This window comes from Centropristis striata, chromosome 9 (assembly GCF_030273125.1).
Source record: "Centropristis striata isolate RG_2023a ecotype Rhode Island chromosome 9, C.striata_1.0, whole genome shotgun sequence".
NCBI lineage: Eukaryota > Metazoa > Chordata > Actinopteri > Perciformes > Serranidae > Centropristis > Centropristis striata.
The window spans coordinates 23,843,936-23,865,393 of NC_081525.1; the positions used below are offsets into that span (position 1 = coordinate 23,843,936).

Genomic DNA, 21,458 nt, shown 5'->3' on the forward strand with positions numbered 1-21,458 from the left:
CTGCTGCCTCCAGAGTGTGTATTTCTTAAATCTTTGATGACTAAGTCCTGTTACAGTCTACTGAGATTTGCCATTATCCACTCACAACTCTGCACTGAAAGATCCTTCAACATCGACTCTAAAGTTAGATCACAGGGTACAAACTGTTGCTGAGCCACTTGTTCTGTAAAAGGTTTGTTGAAAATGTTTGTGCTGATTCACCACCCACTCATACTGCATGTGTAAATAAGAGTAAATATAAATTTGTCTGTTTGCATCAACCTAAACCACACACCATATTTACAAGTATACAAAGTTAGAATTCATTGTTTTAAAATTATCTTCAGAAGTAAAAATTCTTACTTTAAATATATAGAAATCAAGAAACAAATATCTCCAGATAGTAACAGCTGAGGTTTCTGGCACTACTCTGGCACTATTACTAAATTCATCATCATTTAGTGGACTATCGTTGCCAGCAAACTGTCCATTTCCAGGAAAAAAAGAAAAAACAAAGAATAAATAAATGAATACTAAAACTGCATGACTCATTCCACACAAACTTGGAACACAAAGAAGGACAGGGCCAGTGCATAAAATCAATAATGAACTTTTAATATTAGACATAGGAAAGTTAAATTCAGCTATCACTGCTAGCCTCTGTGAGCACAGCTGTCAGACGACAGGCTGCACAGCTCAGTGAAGGTTGAGGGATCACACACCTGACACAGACACGGAGAGCTCTTTACTGACGGTGGGGGTGGTGGCGGCACTCAGGGAGTTGGTGGAGGAGATGGAGGAGGTGCTCTCGGCCCGCGCCAACGGGGCGATGGGAGGGGGGCTGGCAGAGTGGATCGGCGGGCTGAACGGACGATTCTGAAAAGACAAAGATCAGTGTGAGAAAGACGGATTAAAGTAAAAGAAATGTAAAAAGACATTTTGCATATTATACCATTGCTTGTTATGTTTATGGCAAAGGTATTTAACCGTCGAAAGCTATATCAAGTAATCAGATCTGTTCTGATTGTTAGAGACTTTATTATACCTGGAAAACATCTGTACAAGTTAATTTTACAAGGGCTGCACCTTCCAAAATAATTTGTCGACTATTTGGTCTTTTCAGTCTTAGTCGACAGATTTCTTCAGTAGATTTGTACTTTTTGGTGTTTTTCACAGTGAATCACTTATTTCCAAGAAACTTGTGAGCACATCTCTGGTAGACAATAATAAAGTGGTCATTTTGTGATTGTCAATTAAATCCATCTCCATCAGAAGAGAAAAAAAACAAACTGCAACACTTACTAGATCTCCTACACTGGGTTTCCCTGGAGGAAGTTTGGGCCGTGAAGGAGGACGGGGTGGAGGCGGTGGTGGGGTGGGGCTGACTGACGAAGGAGTGCTGGGTCGCACCGGAGAGGAGGAACCTGCAGAGCAGAAATATATACAGATTAGTTTGAAAAACTCCTTTTAGACTATACATTGTATGGAAAGAGCTAAATTACAAATGCAGAATAGCTGCAGGATTAACAGAATCATCTTTAGACACATGACAAGCATACTTCCTATTTTATTTAATGTTTCAGAATACATTTTTAAGAGCATATTATGCTAAAGAGCATATTATTTTAATATAGTTGTAGTACTAGGTGTGTGTACTAGTATTCCTGTTATTGTTTCACTTCAGTCGTTTAAATTGGTTTTTCACTTCCATCATGCACACTATGATAAAGGATTAAGAACAGACAGCCACATATTTCAGCTGCCTTAGGTATCTGTTACCACTGACAATTAGGATTTTTCTAAAGCTGCACCCAGACTAAATTCATTCTGAACAGCTTTCTTTTGTGAACTACTGGCCTAAAGTAGCTCAATGTCTTAGAATATTTATTCACATAGTTATGTAAACTGTGTTCGGATCCCAGGCTTATAAAATTTACCAGAAACAAATGTTTGTCTCCTGCACAATGGGCAGATAGAAGTCCTTCTGGCAGGACTGGTTGACAACTTCTGTAGAAGACGCTGTATGCGCAATAAAAAATGAAGATATTGTACCAGAGCGAAGTCTGACCTTTAAATACAACTCAGCAGAATAACAACCTCTGATAATGACACAATTCAGAGGTAAGAAGTCCAGGATCTAAGCAACACAAGTCCAAAATATGAACAATAGAAGTATACAATAATGATAAAAATACAAGTATACCCAACAAGTGTGCAAAACATTAGCAGCAAAAGTCCAGTAAGGTGCTGTATGACAGTGAAGTGTTAAATGACATGTGGGTTGGTGTAGGAATATCGCAACTAATTAGTGGCTTGTGTTAACGTAAGTAAGTATTGCCAATGATGACAGGACATCAGTCCTGTTAGACTGAAAAAAATGTCTGTGTTTAATAGTGCTTCAGCTTTTATGGATTTTGCAGCAGAATGATGGTAGACATCCAACTGGGCCAAAACATGACCTCTTTTTCTGGGATAAAAAAAATGGAGATTCACTGTTTACTTTGTGCAACAAAATCTGGTGCAATCAGCTGAAAGCAACTGTAAAAGACGGTACAATGCTTCAGTCAATGATCACTACCTTACCCTATTTGTATCTGCTATTGATATTTTGACTAATCACCTGGCCGGTATGATGACCAGGAAATGGTCTGTGTTTTCATAATTCCAATTGTGTGAGTGTCACTATCCTCTGAGCACATTTGTTATTATCTAGATGTGATTCAGTAAAGAGCTGCAAATAATTAGTTGTAAACTATTAAATTAATCACCAACTATATTGATGGGTTTGAGTTTAAAGAAAACAAGTGAAAATTATCTGATTCCAGCTTCTAAAATGTGAATATTTCCCCATTGCTTTACTCCTATGACAGTAAACTGAATAAATTTGAGTTGTGGAGCTTTGGGAAACATTGACTGATATTTTTCACATTTTGCAGACCAAACACCTAATCAATGAATCAAGAAAATAGCTGTCAGATAAATAAACAATGAAAAAAATGGGTATAAGCAGCCATTATTCAGTAAGTTATTTCAACCATTCATGTCCTCAATAAACTATTAACTACCCACCACTATTTGTGCCACCTGCTCCAGATGTGGGACCCGGTGACGACACCACTGCCCGATATGTTGGAGGAGGAGGTGGGGGAGGCGTACTCCGGCTCCCCTGACTAGCATCAGTGGGAGAGGTGACAGTTTCACCTCCATCCTCTTTAGGTTGGCTGACGTCTGTGTTCTTGGACTGCTCCTCCTGAGACAGGACAAGTGGTGGTGGGACGGAGCATGCTGCAGGTCCCTCAGCAGGAGGAGTAACCGCCGGAGGGGTACTTGCTTTGGGAGCCGGGGCTGCTGGGGTGCTGGCGGTTGAGTTGAGAGGAGGGGGAGAGGAAGCGGAAAGAGAGGCGTCCTTTGGTGGTGCAGGGGGTGGAGAGGTGGCCGGCGCGGGAGGATTGTGTTCCTCAGGTGTAGGAGGACCTGAGCGGACAGGAGGTCCAGCAGGCTCCTCTGAGGGAGGTGGGGAGGTTGGGAGAGGGGGGACAGGTTCTTCTTTTGGGGGAGGTGATGTAGGGAGAGGTGGTGCAGGGTCTTCTGGTGGAGGTGGCGAAGTAGGTAAGGGCGGGGCAGGGGATTCAGGTGGAGGTGGGGAGGCTGGTAGAGGAGGCGCTGGTTCTGCCGGTAGAGGCGGCCGGTCAGGAGATTCTGCACTGAAGCAGACCCACTTGTCATTTGTATCGTCATCAGCAGAAGGCTGTTCTGGTCCAAAAATGTTGTCCAAGTCGGCTATTGAGGGCTTTCTGGCAGAACTGTCTGCTTCTGTTGACACTTCTGAAACACAGACAGCGAGTGACCAATCACAGGTCGTGTTTCCAAACAGAAATAAAACATGACAGGCAGACAGACTAACGGTGAACTTTAGGGCCAGAAAGTTGGAGATCAAATGTAACATTTTATCCTGAGGTGACAGTTTGATATGACAGTAGGCAGGAATAGATAAGAAGACCTCTCACCAGCATCATCTAAAGACGGAGGGCTAGTCGACGGGGGAGTGGTCGGGACATTCTTCGGTGGAAGAGGAGGTGGAACTGCAGTGAAATCACAAGTGCAACAATTAATATTTAAATATCACATAGGGGTGTAGTGATATGTCGATTAAATGATCAACAATCTAATATAATCGATGCAATTTTAAATTATTGATACATATCAACTTTAAGATATGCCCTTATTTTGAAATCCCCACTCTATATACAGTATATTCTTTTTATTTAAGAGAACACTTGTTTTTTTATTTAAAGAAGAGCTCAGTAATAAAATTGTCAAATCATGTTTTAGTTGCTCTTTGCAAGTGGATACAAATGTAACTGATTATGTTAAATGGGCGTATGATATTGTCTTATATTGACTGATTGGCCTGCCACGATACATTATTCAAGAAATAACTGTAATAAACTACACAATTTCAAGACCATTTAATGCTGGATACAATCAATTGTGGCAGACATTGTAAGCAAAACATTTTTGGTTGTCCATAGAATCAATATAATATCTTATCATGATGAAACGTGTTACACCCCTAATAAAACAGGAGATTACTGTCTTATCAAAATCAAAGTTTGTTGATTAGGCAATGCTTGTGTAAAGTTAATTTATGCTACTGAAGACTTTTCATATAACTGTAACTTATGGTGGGCTGCATATAATACTGACTGTAGCATGTTTCAAACATAAATGACAGGTGTTACCAAACCTGCAAAACAAAACAACAACAACGACTTGAGGAGAAGGGATCATCCCACAAATCTGTAACCATGCAGCACAACACATTCAGTCACCACCATGCCAAATGCAAGGACGAGGCAGACAAGGAGGGTGGGTGGCTACAGTCTCCCCGAACAAACTACAACCAACACTGAATCATTATGTTGTGAAATGTCTGATGAAATAAAAACAGGTTACAGCTGGCTGTTGATAAGGACAAGCAGAGTGTTATTGCCACACAAGTGGTTGTTTGTGTCAGTTTGCAGGTCGGTTTGTTAGTCAGATGATGATGATGATGAGGTTCAGGAGGTGAGCTGATGGGTCTGTGCAGTCATTCCAGGGAGAAGAAGTGGTGCACAATATGCACAGAATTAAAAACTTACTTCCTGTGGGGAAGGATCTTGTCAAAGAGGATTCAGGCTGTGATAGAGGAGCCCCCCACGCATCGGACTCAGAGAGACTCACTAAGTTCAGGAGGGGACAGAACAGGGACGAAACATTTAAAGGGTTTCTGATCTTTGGGGCTTAAAAAGCATTAGGAGTACGAGTAGGAAACAACAGCATGTCAATAAAATATTTCATTAGAGAAAAAACATTTTCAGCCTCAGAGTACATTTTCTTACTGTCTAAATTTATGTGCCACTGATATAGTCAAATACAGGGTTCAGCATTTTATGAATTCAACATAATGGAAGTTGATATGAAAGATAAAAGTTCTCTATTACCTTTACCAGAAGCCTGCTTATATAAAAGTAAGCTTAACACTTGTCCTAACAACAAATAATATGATGCCAAAACCCACATTAGGGTAATGAAATATGACAATATACTGTATGATAGGATAGTTAACTGAAAATGTTTTTGTTATACTGTTTGTATCTAGTGAGCTATCTTCCTATCTTAGTTATTTAAGCCAAAATGTTGGATTTACACAATATATCTGATATTGAGATTAAGTACCTTAAGTAAGTGTTATTCTTTTGTTCACCCCATTCATATCAATGGGTGTAGGCTAAATAACAAAAAAAACTCTCTATGGTGCAATACAGTTCAACAGAACCTCAATACATCATCTAAAATGACCATAAAAAGTTAAATCAACACTTTTCATTGCAGGGCTGTTGTATTAGACTACATTATCTTTAGCTAGGTAAATCTAATAAGTGTATAAGCTTATCACTAACATAACTGGAGTGGAACACATTTTAGAATCACCTCAAAGTACTGTCTATGTTCAGCAAAATCAGCAAAATTACTGTACAGGTCTTATGAGAGTGTGATTTATTGCAGGGCTATTGTATTCTTATTAGACTATTGGTTTTAGAAAGCTGTACCTAATCAATTTGAAACAGAGTGTAAAATTACCAGAGCAAAAGATTTAATCTATACCACACACGCTTACTCTTTACGATCTTGTGAGAATAAAACCATAATAAGTAAGTAAGTAAAAAGTGAGCAGTTGTCAGACACAGATATTTTATTCGTCTGAATGAACGTATAAAAGGGAATCTGTGTCGAGTTGATGTTAGTTATGCCTGACATGGCAGTTGCGTAACAGCTAAGAGCTCTTCCACAGCCTGTACCACTAAATCCTACTGGATTGGCTGAGAGCTGGTGACAGCGGAGTCTGCATATTAACAAGCTGCCCTGTGCACATGAACGTGGTTCCCAGTACTGATTTCAACTTTGACCTTTGCAAAGCCAGATGGAGTGAATCCACAACTGCACAGTGAGCCTGAGGGAAGAACACGGACGTTAGAGTAATAGGTGAGAGGGAGGGGGAGGAGGAGAGAGATAGAAAGTGAGGCTATCTGCTATGACAGCCAAACAGGGCTGAGCTGGCAGCCTAAAAGACACAATATGTGTGTGTTCAGACAGCCTTTTTTATTGTTGCTACAGCAATTTGACCAAAAAAAAAAAACTGTCAACATAAACATATTCCAATTACAGATACAAAATGAGACGTGTAAAGAGACAAAAACACTGAGTGACACAGTGAAGAGGGTTACCTTCAGTTTTTGGTTCTCCGAAGGCTGTTTCCAAAGGAGGCCCAAATAAGGCTGTGGTGTCTTCAGAGACTGGTGTTTGTTGACTGCAACAACAAAGGACAACATGAGAGAAGAAGTTACAGAAGGTAGTTTTAGGAAACAGCTACACTGTACACATCAGCTAAATACATGTAGGCATTAAAAGCTAGCATTCAAATAAACCACAAAATACATATATAACATAGGTGAGAAATAACTAGGAATACAAAAATAAACAGAAGCATTCACACTAGAAGAATGTTTTTCCCACAGCACAAAAAGGCATAGTTGTGTTGTTGAGTAGATAAACACAGTGACAGCTCTGCAGATTCACTGAAGCCTCAAGTGGCCCTCTAGCACAATAAACAATTTTTATCTCAAACTTCTTGTGTTTTTGTGTGATGGCAAAGGTTTTAAAAATCTAAACAGAATCTTGTTTTGTTTATCAGCCGTTATGTTAGAAGCACAACAGCACATGTTTATCTCACACCTTTGGGTAATACTCCAAATATAATCATAGAAGTTCCCCTTTTTTCATGATATCAGCTTTGCTGATGGCTGTTATACATATTTTATTTAATACTGAAGTAACTCCACTTCCCAGTAAGAGATCTTTCACAGTGAAAGCAAAGTAGAGAGCTGCAGCAGAAACTTTTAAGTCGTTTGCAGAAGGTTTTAGTGAGACAACAAAAGGAGGTGACATTGCACGCCGTTGACATTTAACCAGAAGTATCAAAAATACTGAAAGTGAAAGTGATGCAATTTAAAGAAAAATCCAGATTCACATCACTAATACAACCCCTGATCCGTAAAGTTGGGATGCTGTAAAATTTAAAATAAAAACAGAATGCATTACATTTGAGTGCATATATTTATTAAAAAACAAAAGTTTCCCAGTTTGAGGATTAGGTATCTTGTCTTTGGGCTGTATTTAATTGAATGTAGGTTGCAAAGTTTTGCAACTCATTACATTCTGTTTTTATAAAGTTTGCTAATTCATGTAACTTTAATCCCCAGTTCATCCAACCATGACAGAATTAATCATGGCTGGATGGACTGACAAAATTCCTTAAAAAGACGTGCAATGGTCTACGAGGACACTCTCTAAAAAAGGTAATTACCTTAAAATGTGACACTTCAATAATGAAAATTAACATACAGTTCCTGATAGAAATCAAGCTACAAGTTACATTTTAACACAAATAAATGACTACACTTTAAGTCATGACTGTGATTACAGTAAGCTGCCGAGATCATCACCTCTACCATTGCCTCCATTAGCTCGTACACTGCATTTTGCATCGTGTGCCAAAATAATGCAGTGCAATGCAGATCTGCTGCACTGACTTTCCAACATAAAGGTTTATCTTTTAATGATACAGAACAGGCAAATGGAGCCTGTCCAAATGAAACCATTCCTTTTTAGGAATGCAAAGGAGTAGGCATACAGAAAGGGTATATGAAGCCATAAGACAGGTGAAGCAAGCAGAGCCACGTACAGTATGAAACCCGTAGCACTTTTATGTTAAGTGACAGTGGCTTGTCTCATGTCAGGAACCAGTGAGGTTCATACCTGGGGGGATGTGGTGCTGGAGCTGGTGTAGGGGCCACAGTGGGTAAAGTAGGGACGATACGTCTCGGTCTGGCAATCTCCTCACCTGAAACCATAATTAAATTAGATGCTTGCATCACATTCTCTGTAATCCACCATCATTAAAAGTGAACCCAGCCCTCAAGTGCAACAACACTGATACTTACTGGATGTGTTTCGTTTCAAACCCTGTAACATGAAAGAGATGATAGTAAAATGTAAAAACCCAAAGACAGTAAAACAGCAGTCAATAACAAATGTTGCATCTGTTCTAATAATATTTGTTTTTTATGCTACTAAAATCAACATCCTACATGCCTTCTACGTACAACAGCTACAAATACAGTAAAAAACACACACAATCTCAATTTACGGCAGTCAAAAAAAATACACCTTTTTGTTTTAATATAAAAAGCTGTATAGTTTAAACAGAACATTGAGTGAACTTCAGCCACAAGTTGCCTAAATCGGATGAGACCTGTAGAACTACATGGCCAGCTACAAGCTACACAAGATCTTGCATTAATAATACACAAACACTGCAGTACAGGGAAGGTTGTATTACAGAAAGATGTTTGCCTTTATAAAGACAGTAGACATGAGACATGAGAGGAAATGAGAGGAGAGAGATGAGGAATGAAATGCTACAAATGTCACCAGCTGAAAAACCAGGAACACTGCAGGCCATGGTCCTAAACCCCTTAGGCCACAAAGCCACCCCCAAAATGGAAATACTTTCTGCAGTGTTTAACTACTAACTTTGTATTTTAATTTGATCACATGTCTATGTCCAGGTGCATTTAAGTAACAGAATGTGTGTATCTACCAACTGTAGTACAAATCCCTGAGGTAAAACACTGGATATGCTTGTGCTGATCTGCATGACAGTGATCACTTTGATGACTTTTAATACGAGATATATGTTTACATTGAACACTGCACATTCAGTAATGTGGTTCAGTGTTTTAACAAATCACCTCTGCATCAGCACAATTTCTGCCATTAGAGATACAGCTTAAATTAAGCTTTTGTGATTTACTCCCATGAATAACTCCAGGATTCAATAACAATAACATTGTTAGGTTCACGTTAGAAAACAGCAACTGCTGCTTGCAGTGAGCTAACTGTGCTGTGAGCAGTGGTTTGAGGTGTCAAAGCCAAAAAAAAGAACATTGGAAAGCTCTCAAAACTTGTTTTTGAAGTCTTATGAAGGCATCCCAGGCACTAGAGAAGGTGTGAAGATGATAAAGTTGAAAGTTAAAAGAGAAATTAGTTCTGTCGTTGGAGAGACAACACTTCAAAAATATTGCCTCTCCTGCTGTGATCTTAAACACCCGTGTGTGTTTGAGCGTATGTATGAATTCACCATGTGAGGGATACAAGAGGCCGAGAAAGGCAGAGGGAAGATAAGGAGAGAGAGGAGGAGGAGAGAGGAGCAGATGAGAAGAGAAGACACGATGATGGGGAGTGACTGAAATAAGACATCAAAGGGTCCAGCTGTCAAAAGTGCAAATCTTCTCCCACTACAGAGACCCAGCATGGAGACACTCAAGATAAAAAACAAGCAAACAAGTGATCTTCAGCATTTTGGAAACAAATATTTATTTCTATGTTTAAATATTAACGTCAAAACAAGTTATCTAACAGTTTTGACCCGTTGCCTCAGCCACTGAACCCACCTACGCATTTTCAGTCTCATTCAGCCAACTCCAAGGACAGGGTGAGGAGCAAAAGGGTACAAGAAGCATGTGACATATTTCAAGCCTGACCCCAGGGAGACGGAAGAAAAGGACACTTACCGGGCTACGTCTCTGTGACCAGCAAAAAGGAAGAGAGAAGAGACACCTGGTCAGAGAGTGACAAATCAGTAAAGAAGACATCATATACATGAGGAGAAGAAGAATTTTGGCCCCTTCGCTCAGATTTGGGGATGAGGATGATAACGTGCTCATCTGTCTTAGATTGTGTGAGAAGTTTCTTGTGCAGCCTCATGTGGTTTAAGGATTTTATAGCATGACTTCAAACAGCTCAATAAGTCCTGGATAATAGGGCGAGTGGGTATAAGGAAACAGCCGAGGACAATTTATTCAACCTGATCTGTGTGTCTGTGTTTACACCCGAATCCCAGTCTTCTGTTGATGGTGAGAAAAAAGAAAGTGTAGCAATCCGAGGCCTTCAGATAAAAAAAAAAAAAAAGGATATTTGCCTAAATCTCTAGTGTCATCTGTGAACCTGCTGACTGGACCTGTGACTGGACATCATCCAAACAGCTTGTGGAGCTGTTTAAATCACTTCCCTCTCTTCCTGCCCTCATTTTATCTTCTATCTCTATCCCCGTGCCTTTATTTGATCATTTTTGTTAAAAAAAAAAAAAGGGCATTTTTCCCCCCTCTTATCCTTTTACGTTTCCTTTTGTTTTCCCTTCCAGTCTCCCATGTGCACTCCTGGTCTCATTCATTGCTGCTGAGATCTCTCCATCTGCCTGCATCACCTCCATCTCCCATCAGCCCTCTCTCCCCTGCATCCCTCACTCCTGAGCTCGTTCCAGTTGTGCAGTGAGCCGTGAGTGATTAAAGTGATGCAACAAGGGGGCGGGACATGTTAGTGGAAGAGACTCATTTCATTGGTTAAATTGGTGCAGGACGCAGCGCAATAGCGTTTGTCATATCCAATCGTCTTCTCTGTGCTGTTTGTAAACAGGAAGCGTTCAGAGTCACACACTGTGACCTTTTAGCATCAAACATTTGTCTTTAACATACAATAAGTGTGTATAGATAAAGCTAATGTTAAAAATAGATCACTCTAAATAACTATGTGATGCATTTGAAATCAGAAAATTTAAAAGAAACAGAGCAACAGCTTTTTTTGTTTTCATTTTTTATACTTAATATTGCCTATTTGCTTTTCTAATGAGATGGGGTTTTTTTTTTAGCTCAGTTTTAGCTCGTATCTGAACAGTCAACCTGGGCTGTACAGTGACTCTGTGCAGACCTGCCTACAGTAATGGGACATATAATAAAATATGAATAATGCATTTTTGCTTTAAAACAAGCCTTTCTGTTTAAGATAATGGTAGACAATGAGACAAGGGAGAAATAATATGGGCTTTAAGACCTAATTTTCTTTGTTTCTAACATCTTTAACTCCGTCCCTGGCCTTTTCCCCGCCTCCTCTCCTGCTTGTAGTCGTCATTTGGACTGAGAGCTGGAATCTCAAGACTCCAGAACCAATTAAAATCAGATTTAAGATGCCTTAGTCAGCGGAAAACAACTTGAAAGACAGCGCTTTTGTACTCCAAGGTACCAAGGCAAACAAATCAACATGTGCCATAAAAGTGCTGAGCAATGACACACATGCACATACAGTCATCCACCCAAATATTAAATCCACAATTAAAAGACACTCACACCAAAGGAAAAACTTTGGAATACTGGACATTTGCCTTGTAAATGCTGGGCCAATAATACAATTGGTATACAAAAGCCATTTCTAGGTATTTTGAACAATGAACAGCAAATTCTAGTGAGCAAAAACACATAAACAGCATGCAAAGCAAAGGCTTACCGGACTCCTCTACAGAGGTTAACATCATTAAGGGCAGCAAAAGAAAAGAGGTGGGAGAGAATAAAAAGAAGAAAGTGAAGGAATAGTTATCAGACTAGTAGGGAAAGTATATTAGCACTGGCAAAGCAAAGCACCTGTGTCATTTAAAGACAGATAAAGCAGGCATCGTACTCCAGTATCCCTCCACCTCCACATTACCCACCACTCCTCCTAACATGCTGTGAACACTGAATCCTGGCTCTTTGTGAAATAAGCTGCCTACTTGTATCATCATGCCCCTCTTAGAAGCTTGTGTATGTATACATTATTCATGCAGAATATTCCCAATATTACCATAGAAATTAAGATCACGGCGTACGCTGGATACAACACTTCATATCTAGGTATGTGTAATGCTTGTTATGAGTTTCAGGTTTAAAAAAAAGTCAAGAGCATTGAAATGTAGAGCCTCAGTTATTAGTGGAGGGAATCTCAATGGCATTCAGATGGCTGGGGGGTGTTGTCAAGTGTGAATCTTGTTTTTGAGAATAACGGCCGAATGTTTAAGGCTAGGAATAAAGTTTTACTGGATTATTTCAAGGAAAAGGAAGAACTAGAAATAAGTGGAATGAAGCAGTGTTTGCATTTGGAGGCCTGTTACAATTTGGCCTCTCTTCCTCTTTTCATCAGACCATTTTATTGTCGGTCCACAGCCAGGGTTACCCAGAGTTGCCAGGGACTGGGATCGACTTGGTGAGTCATTTAATTTATGTGTGTGAGGGGAAAGCTGGGCTCAGGCAAACCTGATGCTAATTTGAACTGGTGAAGGTGACGGTGACGGTTTTGTAATCATGGCTACAGGCCAGTGATAACAATGTTATTACTTTTGTTAACATTCAGGTGACTTGGCTGCATTTATTAAATTTCAAGAAGATGTAGCGAGAAACTGATTTCAGATAACTTTTCCTGTTCTAAGAAAAAAAGTCAAGTCAAGCGCAAAAGCATCACATTCTCAAATCTCAGAAGATGCAACCAGCAAATTTTCTGTTGTTGATGATTAATTTCCTGTTGATCGATTAATGACCTCAGGGTCATATTTGTGAGTAAAAAAAGCTCAAAACGGCAAAAAAACAAACTATCTACGCACGTGAACACAGCAATATCAGCATGGAAAGACCTTCACACATGATCAGGTTAACAGAGTCAGTAGGTAAACACAGCGGCTGGATTAAATTATTGAGTCCAGAAGCTCAAATGACAACAAGCAATCTCACTGTACAGCAGACCGGCACACAGGTTCATTGTGCCCACTTTCCTACCTGAATTATTCAACGCAGACACCTAAGCTAACTGCCCTCACTGAGGAAGGATAGGACTTATGGGTAGGTAGGGGAGGCAAAGGCTTGTTTTGAAGTCCCACTGCTGATTACAGGCTATGTGAAGGGGATGTGTGCTTGAATTTGGACTTGTGGACTAAACTGCATCACTTCAATCAAGAGTTTCACACCATGCTATTCTGTGGCCTCGGTCGTGGCGGGACCGCTGTCTTGTTTTAAATGACACCCGGCTAAAAAGCAGAAGTATCACAAATTAACTGTGTGGAATTCAAACTATCACATAAATGAGCTGGTCTCCCTCACCACCAGGACATGGACATGGGACACGGATTATGATTTCAGTCTGGGGTTCAAACTAGAGACATTACGTACTGTTGCTACGAACTGGCTCATTAAAACAAAATAATTCTGTCTTCGTAAATAGCAAAAACAAAACAGTGGGATAAAGCAGAATAAATATAGTAGAAAAAGACTGTAGCTCAGTATATACTAGCAATCACAAGATCATGCAGAATCCTAATTGAAAAAACATGTGACAAACACACATGCATCACTATACAATTAAAGATGTTAAAAGGCAGTTAAAGAAAGGGTGAAAATGAGAAGCAGGAGTGCTCATTATAACCATCTAAACACTAACAAACAGCCGCCTGTTAATGAAAGCCAGCAGTGAGAGGCCAGTGACGTTAGAGCTACTCACCATAGGGGACGGGGACAGGGCTATGTTGCCTATGGAGGCTTTGAGCTCGTCGACCGAGGGCACCGACACTACTTGATCTGCTGGGAGCGGCTTGATCTTGATTTTGAATTTTTTCCTGTGGTCCTCCTCTCCTTCTGACTCATCAGAGGAAAAGAAGTTGGTCTTTTTGGTGGTAGGGTGAAGTATTGGGACGTCAAGGAAAGCAAAGTTCTTCTCCTCAAACAGTCCATTTACACAAATTTAATTACAATATTGATAACGTGGGATTGTGTCAGGTGTGTTAAACTGCCCAGGTCCATACCCATGAATCAATCTATTTAATTTCATAGAGTTTCACTTATTGTCTTCTTGCAAACAAACAAACAAGCAAAAAACTCTCTGCATGGCTGATAAAGTGGAGTAAAAGTTAAAAATTTAAACCTGAATATTACTGTTGCATCTGCAAATGAACTGAAAGGTAGGGTAATTCTAACCACAACACAATACAAATATTGACTGCATGTGCATGTACCTCTACATTGGATCAAATTTTCATCCCACAGAAGAGGTAAATGCAAAGGGATGAATAGAGAAGCACCATCACAACAAACAACACGGCAGTCTGGGGAATCAGTGTATTGATTAGAGTGATATTTCCACTCTTCACAATGAGGTTATGAGGCTTCTCTAAAAACTTCCTGTTCACGTCTGGTTGAATCAATGACTCATATCTGTGTTACGTGCTGCGCCTTGTTACCTTCATTTCGATCTTTTTTTAATTGGATGTTTTTATACTTTGATAAGTAGTTGACATCATCATTATAGGTCTGTTTTTGTGTGTGTGGGTGACTCTGTAAAACATGAGGATATCTGATTATCTTGTTTTTCCCCCAATTGATTTGGCAGCCTCAGCAGAATCTGAGAGGGGATGAAGTTCATTTCCCCGTGAGTGAAATGAACGACACAAACTGATCCCCTCTCGGCAGCACTGATTTAACAAATCCTGCACTAACAATGGAAGCAATCAATTTTTCGCTGAGACAAAGTAACTTGGCAGAGAAAAATAAGAAATGAATTCTGTCAAATGACAAAAATCAAGCACTGCAGAGGATATCTCCCTCTTCTGACTCCTCCTCAGGTCTGATGCTGTAGCCTTCATCATCCACCTCAGGAGAGTTCTGAAACACAAAGAGTGACTCAGTTTAAATCTCTTTAAATGTCACAGTGCTATGATATTAGTTGCATGCCTGTTAAATGCTAGGAGACAGTTGCTTCAAAGAATAACGTGAGTTAATTAAGCTAAAGTTTAAGCTCCAGTTGACATATTCAGATGAATAATTGCACTTCCAGTGATAACAAAAACTATGTGCCCTGCTTAATTAAACATGACCAAAAGCATATTGACATGTATAACCAGGGGATTAAATGTTAGCAATATAATTTTACAAAAGATAATAGTTAACCATCGTCATCATTTACTATCTGCAACCAATTTCAACATGCTCTGTTCACAAATATGTCAATAACACATTGATTTTACAATAATACGGATCAATAGCTCATTTAGTCCAGATGAAAACAAAAAAAAACAGTGAGTTGGTGGCAACCAGCTTGAAACACTGCTTAATATTAGCATAAAAAAACATAATCCTAACACTTACATATCTCTCCCAGTCGATATCTCCGTAGAAGCCATTAGGGGCCCCGTTGGTCTTCTTCTGAGACTGAGAGGAGAGAGACACTTTGATTAAAATCCCACCAGACAGTGAAGGTAAATTATACTCTGCACAGCTGAGCTACCACTGAATGGGTTTCTGTATTAGCTACCGTTCAGTGGAACTATAATATACTACTAAACCTTGACACTGTATATTCCGAATGTCATGTCATGTGAGACTTTCCCAGTTTCCCCATTTTCCTCTGACAGGGCCTAATTTTTTATATGTTGTCTCTGCTTGATCACTAATGATCTGATAATGATAATGAATATTGGTATTATCCAACATGCTGCAAATTGTCCAACAGTGCTGGATAATATTTCAAGATTTAGGTCTCTTTCAGCTCCCCAAGAGGACTCAGGGGGATATCCTGTTGCCCTTTTAATTTGTTTTTTTCTCTTGAAGCCTCCTCAGAGAGCTTGCTAATGATACGATGGCTGAAACAGCAACACGTGAAGCGGCCTGATGAGTTGAAGAATGTACTGGGATGTCTATAAAAAGCTCTAACTCTAACTATTCTAGAAAACAATCTACTCCAAAGTACTAGTGACTAGAGTTCAGTACCGATTCAACCTCTTGTGGTTCCTGGCAAGTGCAAAAAAACAACAACACAAAAAATAAATAATGAACCGACAGTCATCACTCTTGATTTCCTTGAGTAATACACATGTAGAGTGAATGGTAATTTAAAAACGAATTAATCAGCTGATATATATTAAATATTGTATGTTACTTACACCACTCTCTCTGTCTGGGGACCCCCTGCGAGATTTTAAAGAAGCAGAGAGAAAAAAAGGAGAGCAGAGAAATCGCTTAACATGTGAGCTCTTCATTTTTAAATCAAATGCTTTGCTAATTAGTTGAGCAGAAATATTTAATAGGGGTATTCAAAGAAAAACCTTTTCACTCCACCATACCCACACACTGATTCACTCACAGATATTACAGCACGCAAACCTTTTACAATATGTCTATGCACAGTTACAAATTGGCTAAACACCCAAGGAAAAAGAGATTCAGCAAGTACTTAATGAGTAATCTAATTATGTCTTTTCTTTATTCTGCCATATATAACAAAAATGGAAATAAGTCTGTGTCTGTCTGTCCGTCCTTCAATTTCGTCAACAACAGTTAATCCGATCAGCTTCACACGAGGCGGGTGTATTGCTGAGGACCTAAGGAAGTTAAGTTTCAAGGCCGAGCTCTTGAGATCTTGGGGACATATTTTTGAGCATTGTATATGCAGTCTATTGAGAAGGGACCCTGATTATCTGTTACACTGCCTAATGCCAGGCTGGGTAAAGCAGATCGACAGAGATGGCTCTGTCGATCGCTACAATAAATTCAAGACCAAATGAAGAAACAGAGACTTGAGCAACCAGAGATGCTATTGTAGTAAAGTCACATTTCAAATATCAGTGATAGGGCTGGGCGACAACCTGAATATGTTGATTTATCAGTCAAATTTTATAGTCATGAAATAAAACAATTAGATATCTAATACACAATTACATAGTCTAAATTAATAATGACAAGCATCTACGGACTCAAATTTCGTAGAAAATCTGATGTACACTCACCGGACATTACATTAGGTACACCTTGTTCGTCCTAGTTTTGACCCTTTTTGCCTTCAGTACCACCCTAACTCTTCATGGCATATATTCAACAAGGTTTGCACTTCAGCAGGTCATTTTCACTATATCTACATGCCTAAATGCATGATTGGCTGATTAGATATTTGTGTTAACAAGCAGCTGAACAGGTGTACCTAATGTCGTGGCCGGTGAGTTTACAAATGAATGTGTATGTTTATCGATTTATTTATTCTCTATAATTTCACTTGAAACTGTTATGCAAATTTTGCACTAAGGTTATTAATTTAATGAGTAAAATAATCAGTAATTGATCAAGTATGTTGTATATTTATTATCTTATCTTGTAAGAAAGAAAGTGGATAGTATGCATATCCAACCCAAGTTGAGAGCAGGAGAAAGGCAGCATACAAAGAAAAAGGAGTCTGTCCTCGCATCAATCGTGCATTGAAACATCCCATTTTAATTAGGTGAAAAAATATTAATTTTAATTGATCAAGTATTTAACACCCCCAAGAGTACAATAATATGTTTATTTCTTACACGTAATATTTACTTCTGAATAACAAGAAAAACATGCTATATTGTGATATATATTTTTATGGAGATATGAAATGACCTAGATTTTGACCAGCCCTCTCTGACTAAACGCTGACTCAAGGAAGCTCAGTGTTGAGTGTGAAGTTGTTTGGATGAGTGATTCTCTAGAAAGCTGCAAGTAACAATACAAGAAGCCAAGCAACCATCCGGTTCCAAACAGGCACGTTTTGAACGGGCACTGCACTAGTTTGCATAATTTCAGATCATCTCTGTCATGATATGACAGATTAAACATGAGCTGTATGCAAACATGCAACATCACAAGTACTGGCTATTTAAAGTATGCATTATTCCATAGAACCATAATGACATGTCATTAAGGATTCATTACGAATCCATTAATACAATACACACTATACCACTGTGGCTCATAACTGACAGGTAGACTCTTAAACTGTGTGTGGTCAATGAAACAGCTACACTTAATCCTGTAATCATTCTTATTTAATCAAATCTTTTCTGCTATAATGCAGCGCTATAGGTACGAGGTGTTGCCATACATTTATTTTTCCATCTTAAAATAACTTATCAGACGTTTCAGCTAGCTCTCTGCTGTTCACATTTTCAGTATCAGGACTTACGTGGAGTCATTGTCCTTCTCTTTCTTCCGTATCCCGAAGGCCTTCCTGGTACGTTTTTTCAATCCTGAGGAGAGAAAAAAAGAAGAAAAGGGGGCAAATTATTGCATGAAGAGACACCAAAGGCATGACTAAAAGGTGGTGTCTGTGGGTGGGTTAAAGGGTAGATGGGGTCAGCTGTGCTGCATCTGTCATCCAGGAGATTAAAGTTGATGTTTTTATGTATTATTGAGTGACTGTCTGCATCACTGTGAAGGCAAACACTGTTAGAACTAAAAATGTAGTCATGGTCATCACAGATGGACAGACAGCCTTGGAAAAATCATTAGTACTGCAAAAATCAATGCGGCAAGAATTGAACAAGAATAACTAAGAGAGATGTGGAGCACAGTAGAACCTTTTGTAGGTCATATAGCTAATAATATACAAAAGTTGAATCCATAATGCTACAAAAAAACATGTGAGTATGTGATCAGCTGTCCCTTCTCTCCACATGACAGTGTGGCTCTGACCTACGCATCAGATCACCAGCTGTTCCGATGGAGTCGCTCACTGACCAACAATGAAGTGTGAAAATGTTTTTGAGCCTCAAGAAAACTTGCAGTACAAAAAAAAGCGCAAAGTCTGGACAGAGCCTTTAAACAAACACTACATTTTATCCTGGAAGGAACAGGGGTGTCATGATTTGGTTAATCCTTGATTAGATTAGACTTTCGATATAAAAGGTCACGATTCAATTCAATCTCCGATTTAAACACTTTATTTGTTGTCATTGTTAGACTATTTAGCCGTGATTCGTAAAGATCAACAGATCACTGGTTCTATGCACGATTGTCATTCATCTTTAAAACGATATGTTACATGGTGATATATAGGGATGGGTACCTTTCACATTTGAATCGATACGGTACCGATACCCGGTACCTGGGAATTGGTACCGGTACTCAACGGTACCAATTTTCGGTACTTTTGCGTAACATATTTATTTCTCAAAATATAAACTTTAAAAAATATATCAAAACAATATAAAATCCAGGATGAGCAGTGCTTTATTGTTGAGTGAACATGCATTTTGTAACATGAAGGTTGCAGTGTTATTAAAGAATGCAGAGGAGCTCTCAGGTGGCAAAGCACGGAGGAGAAAAAAAAAAAGTTGCAAGTGCACGTGTGTTTTGTTGTGATGACGTCGTAGCTGTGCGGCGCAGCACCGGTCAGACAGTATTGTGGGCATAGCATGATGGAATAAACAAAGTTGAGTCGGGCTGCTCTGTGCACATATCGAGGATGACGCAGGAGTCCGAGGGATTTAATTTCAGCAAGGCAGTTTGGAGTTAAGTGGCAGGTAATATTCCTGAGTTGAAGATCGGAGTATTAGCGGAGGACCAGAGATGCAGCAGCTAGCTTCTAGCTGCTAATGAAAAGTCTACGGATGAATGGAGAGAGCAAACGGAGTAAGGAAGGTCTAATCTGGAGGCAGACGAAGGCCAAGCCCGGGTAGAGACATTGGAGAGATAGTAGCTGGCGGCTAGAAGACCTAGAGCCGGCTGTTGGTCTCTGTTCCGCGGTGGAAGAGGGCAGCAGTTAGCGGCCGCGGTGAGCAGACAGGACCAGACGAGGAGGTAAATCCATTTAAAAAAATAGTGCGATCGTCAGCACGCTTGTTAATCAAAGACGTCAAATGAAAACGGGTTGAAATCAATGATCAGTTTAAAGTTAACGCCGTTTAGGTACCGAAACATGGTACCGTTTGATTTTACATGAATCGGTACTCGGTAGTACCGACGGAATTCGGTCGGTACCTATAAAAGTACCGAATTCGGTACCCATCCCTAGTGATATAGCAGCCATATTTTTCTGGACTGCACCATACTGTAGCCACATCGTCAAATATTCAATTCCGCTGATATTGCTTTTGATTTTGAGAATTGATTTTTAAGATTTTGAGAATTTGATTTTAAGTCAAAATTTATATCGTGACATGCCTAGGAAGGAAAGTGGATGGCATGCAAATCCAACCCCAGTTGAGTGCAGGAGAAATGCATCATACAAAGAAAAAGGAGAAGTAGTCTGACCTAAATAAAAAACCACAACATCCTATTTCAGCCCTTGTTTCACCTTTAATTTCTTCAGTCAACAAAGTGAAAATGTAGTTTTCACCACAGATTTGCAGGTATAGTTGGTGTGTTCTTTCTTTTCACATCATTATTTTCAACAACAAGTTACTACACTATCAAGAGGTACTCTGGAGTGAATTAACAACAGATGTTAACAGCGCATAGTTTAGACAAAATCAGCTCAAATAGCATTGAATGAACTAGAGGCTTACATTATAGCACTATTTTATCTTACATTTCACTTAAATCGCTCAATGTTTAGATATCAAGTCTAGTCATGCCTTCTTCCCTGGAGGAAGTTGAATCACAATTTATCTCTAGTTAATTCCAGCTCTCATACAGAGTAAGCATGATTAATTTTCTTAATTGTACTACACAATTATGCCAAATCTCAAATGCTCTCGGCTTATTCTTACCCCAGATAAAAGCCCAGTTGTCCCCCTCCATTTCTTTTCTGATAATTCCTTGACTCTCATTCTTCTTCGTCCCTCTCTGCTCGTGAACTCGTCACATCATCTCATGACCAGCCTGCCTCTTCCTCATACCGCATGCAGGTACACACTGAGCCTCAAAGCAGGAACCTGATGCCGCCGCTGCTACCACACACACAACACACACACACACCACACACACACACACACACACGCCATGATCCTGTTCTTGAGATGCATCTGCTACTCAAATTCAACACCAGTGACTTCACTCATGAATTAAAAACATCATTTCTTACATTTGATACTATTTTGTTGCTACATCAGCATGGCTGCAGCCTAATTGGGAAATCGATCGAAAAAAGCCTGCTCTCACCCAGAAATACTCTCTTATTGATTCTTCTAACCTAGTCCACCTAGCTTCATAAATGTCCCACTTTCAAGAAAAAGCACTCACATTCATACAGTACGCACACAATGATGGCACATTCACAAATACAAAGGCTTA

The 21,458-nt window shown here is 39.5% G+C and overlaps 1 protein-coding gene across 2 annotated transcripts in view; it reads right to left on the reverse strand.

The window, feature by feature from the left end:
* sgip1a (SH3GL interacting endocytic adaptor 1a) overlaps positions 1-21,458 on the reverse strand; it is an 89,225-nt gene that overhangs the window by 23,569 nt on the left and 44,198 nt on the right. For both annotated transcript variants that reach the window (XM_059340544.1, XM_059340545.1), the window contains 14 exons: positions 18,409-18,472; positions 16,370-16,394; positions 15,576-15,638; positions 15,029-15,092; positions 13,936-14,117; positions 10,155-10,166; positions 8,523-8,544; positions 8,338-8,422; positions 6,747-6,829; positions 5,121-5,201; positions 3,987-4,061; positions 3,049-3,804; positions 1,282-1,403; positions 702-855 (listed from right to left, as the gene is read on the reverse strand). In XM_059340544.1, coding sequence (XP_059196527.1) covers positions 702-855; positions 1,282-1,403; positions 3,049-3,804; positions 3,987-4,061; positions 5,121-5,201; positions 6,747-6,829; positions 8,338-8,422; positions 8,523-8,544; positions 10,155-10,166; positions 13,936-14,117; positions 15,029-15,092; positions 15,576-15,638; positions 16,370-16,394; positions 18,409-18,472 — 1,788 coding nt within the window. The remainder of the gene's footprint in view (positions 1-701; positions 856-1,281; positions 1,404-3,048; positions 3,805-3,986; positions 4,062-5,120; positions 5,202-6,746; positions 6,830-8,337; positions 8,423-8,522; positions 8,545-10,154; positions 10,167-13,935; positions 14,118-15,028; positions 15,093-15,575; positions 15,639-16,369; positions 16,395-18,408; positions 18,473-21,458) is intronic.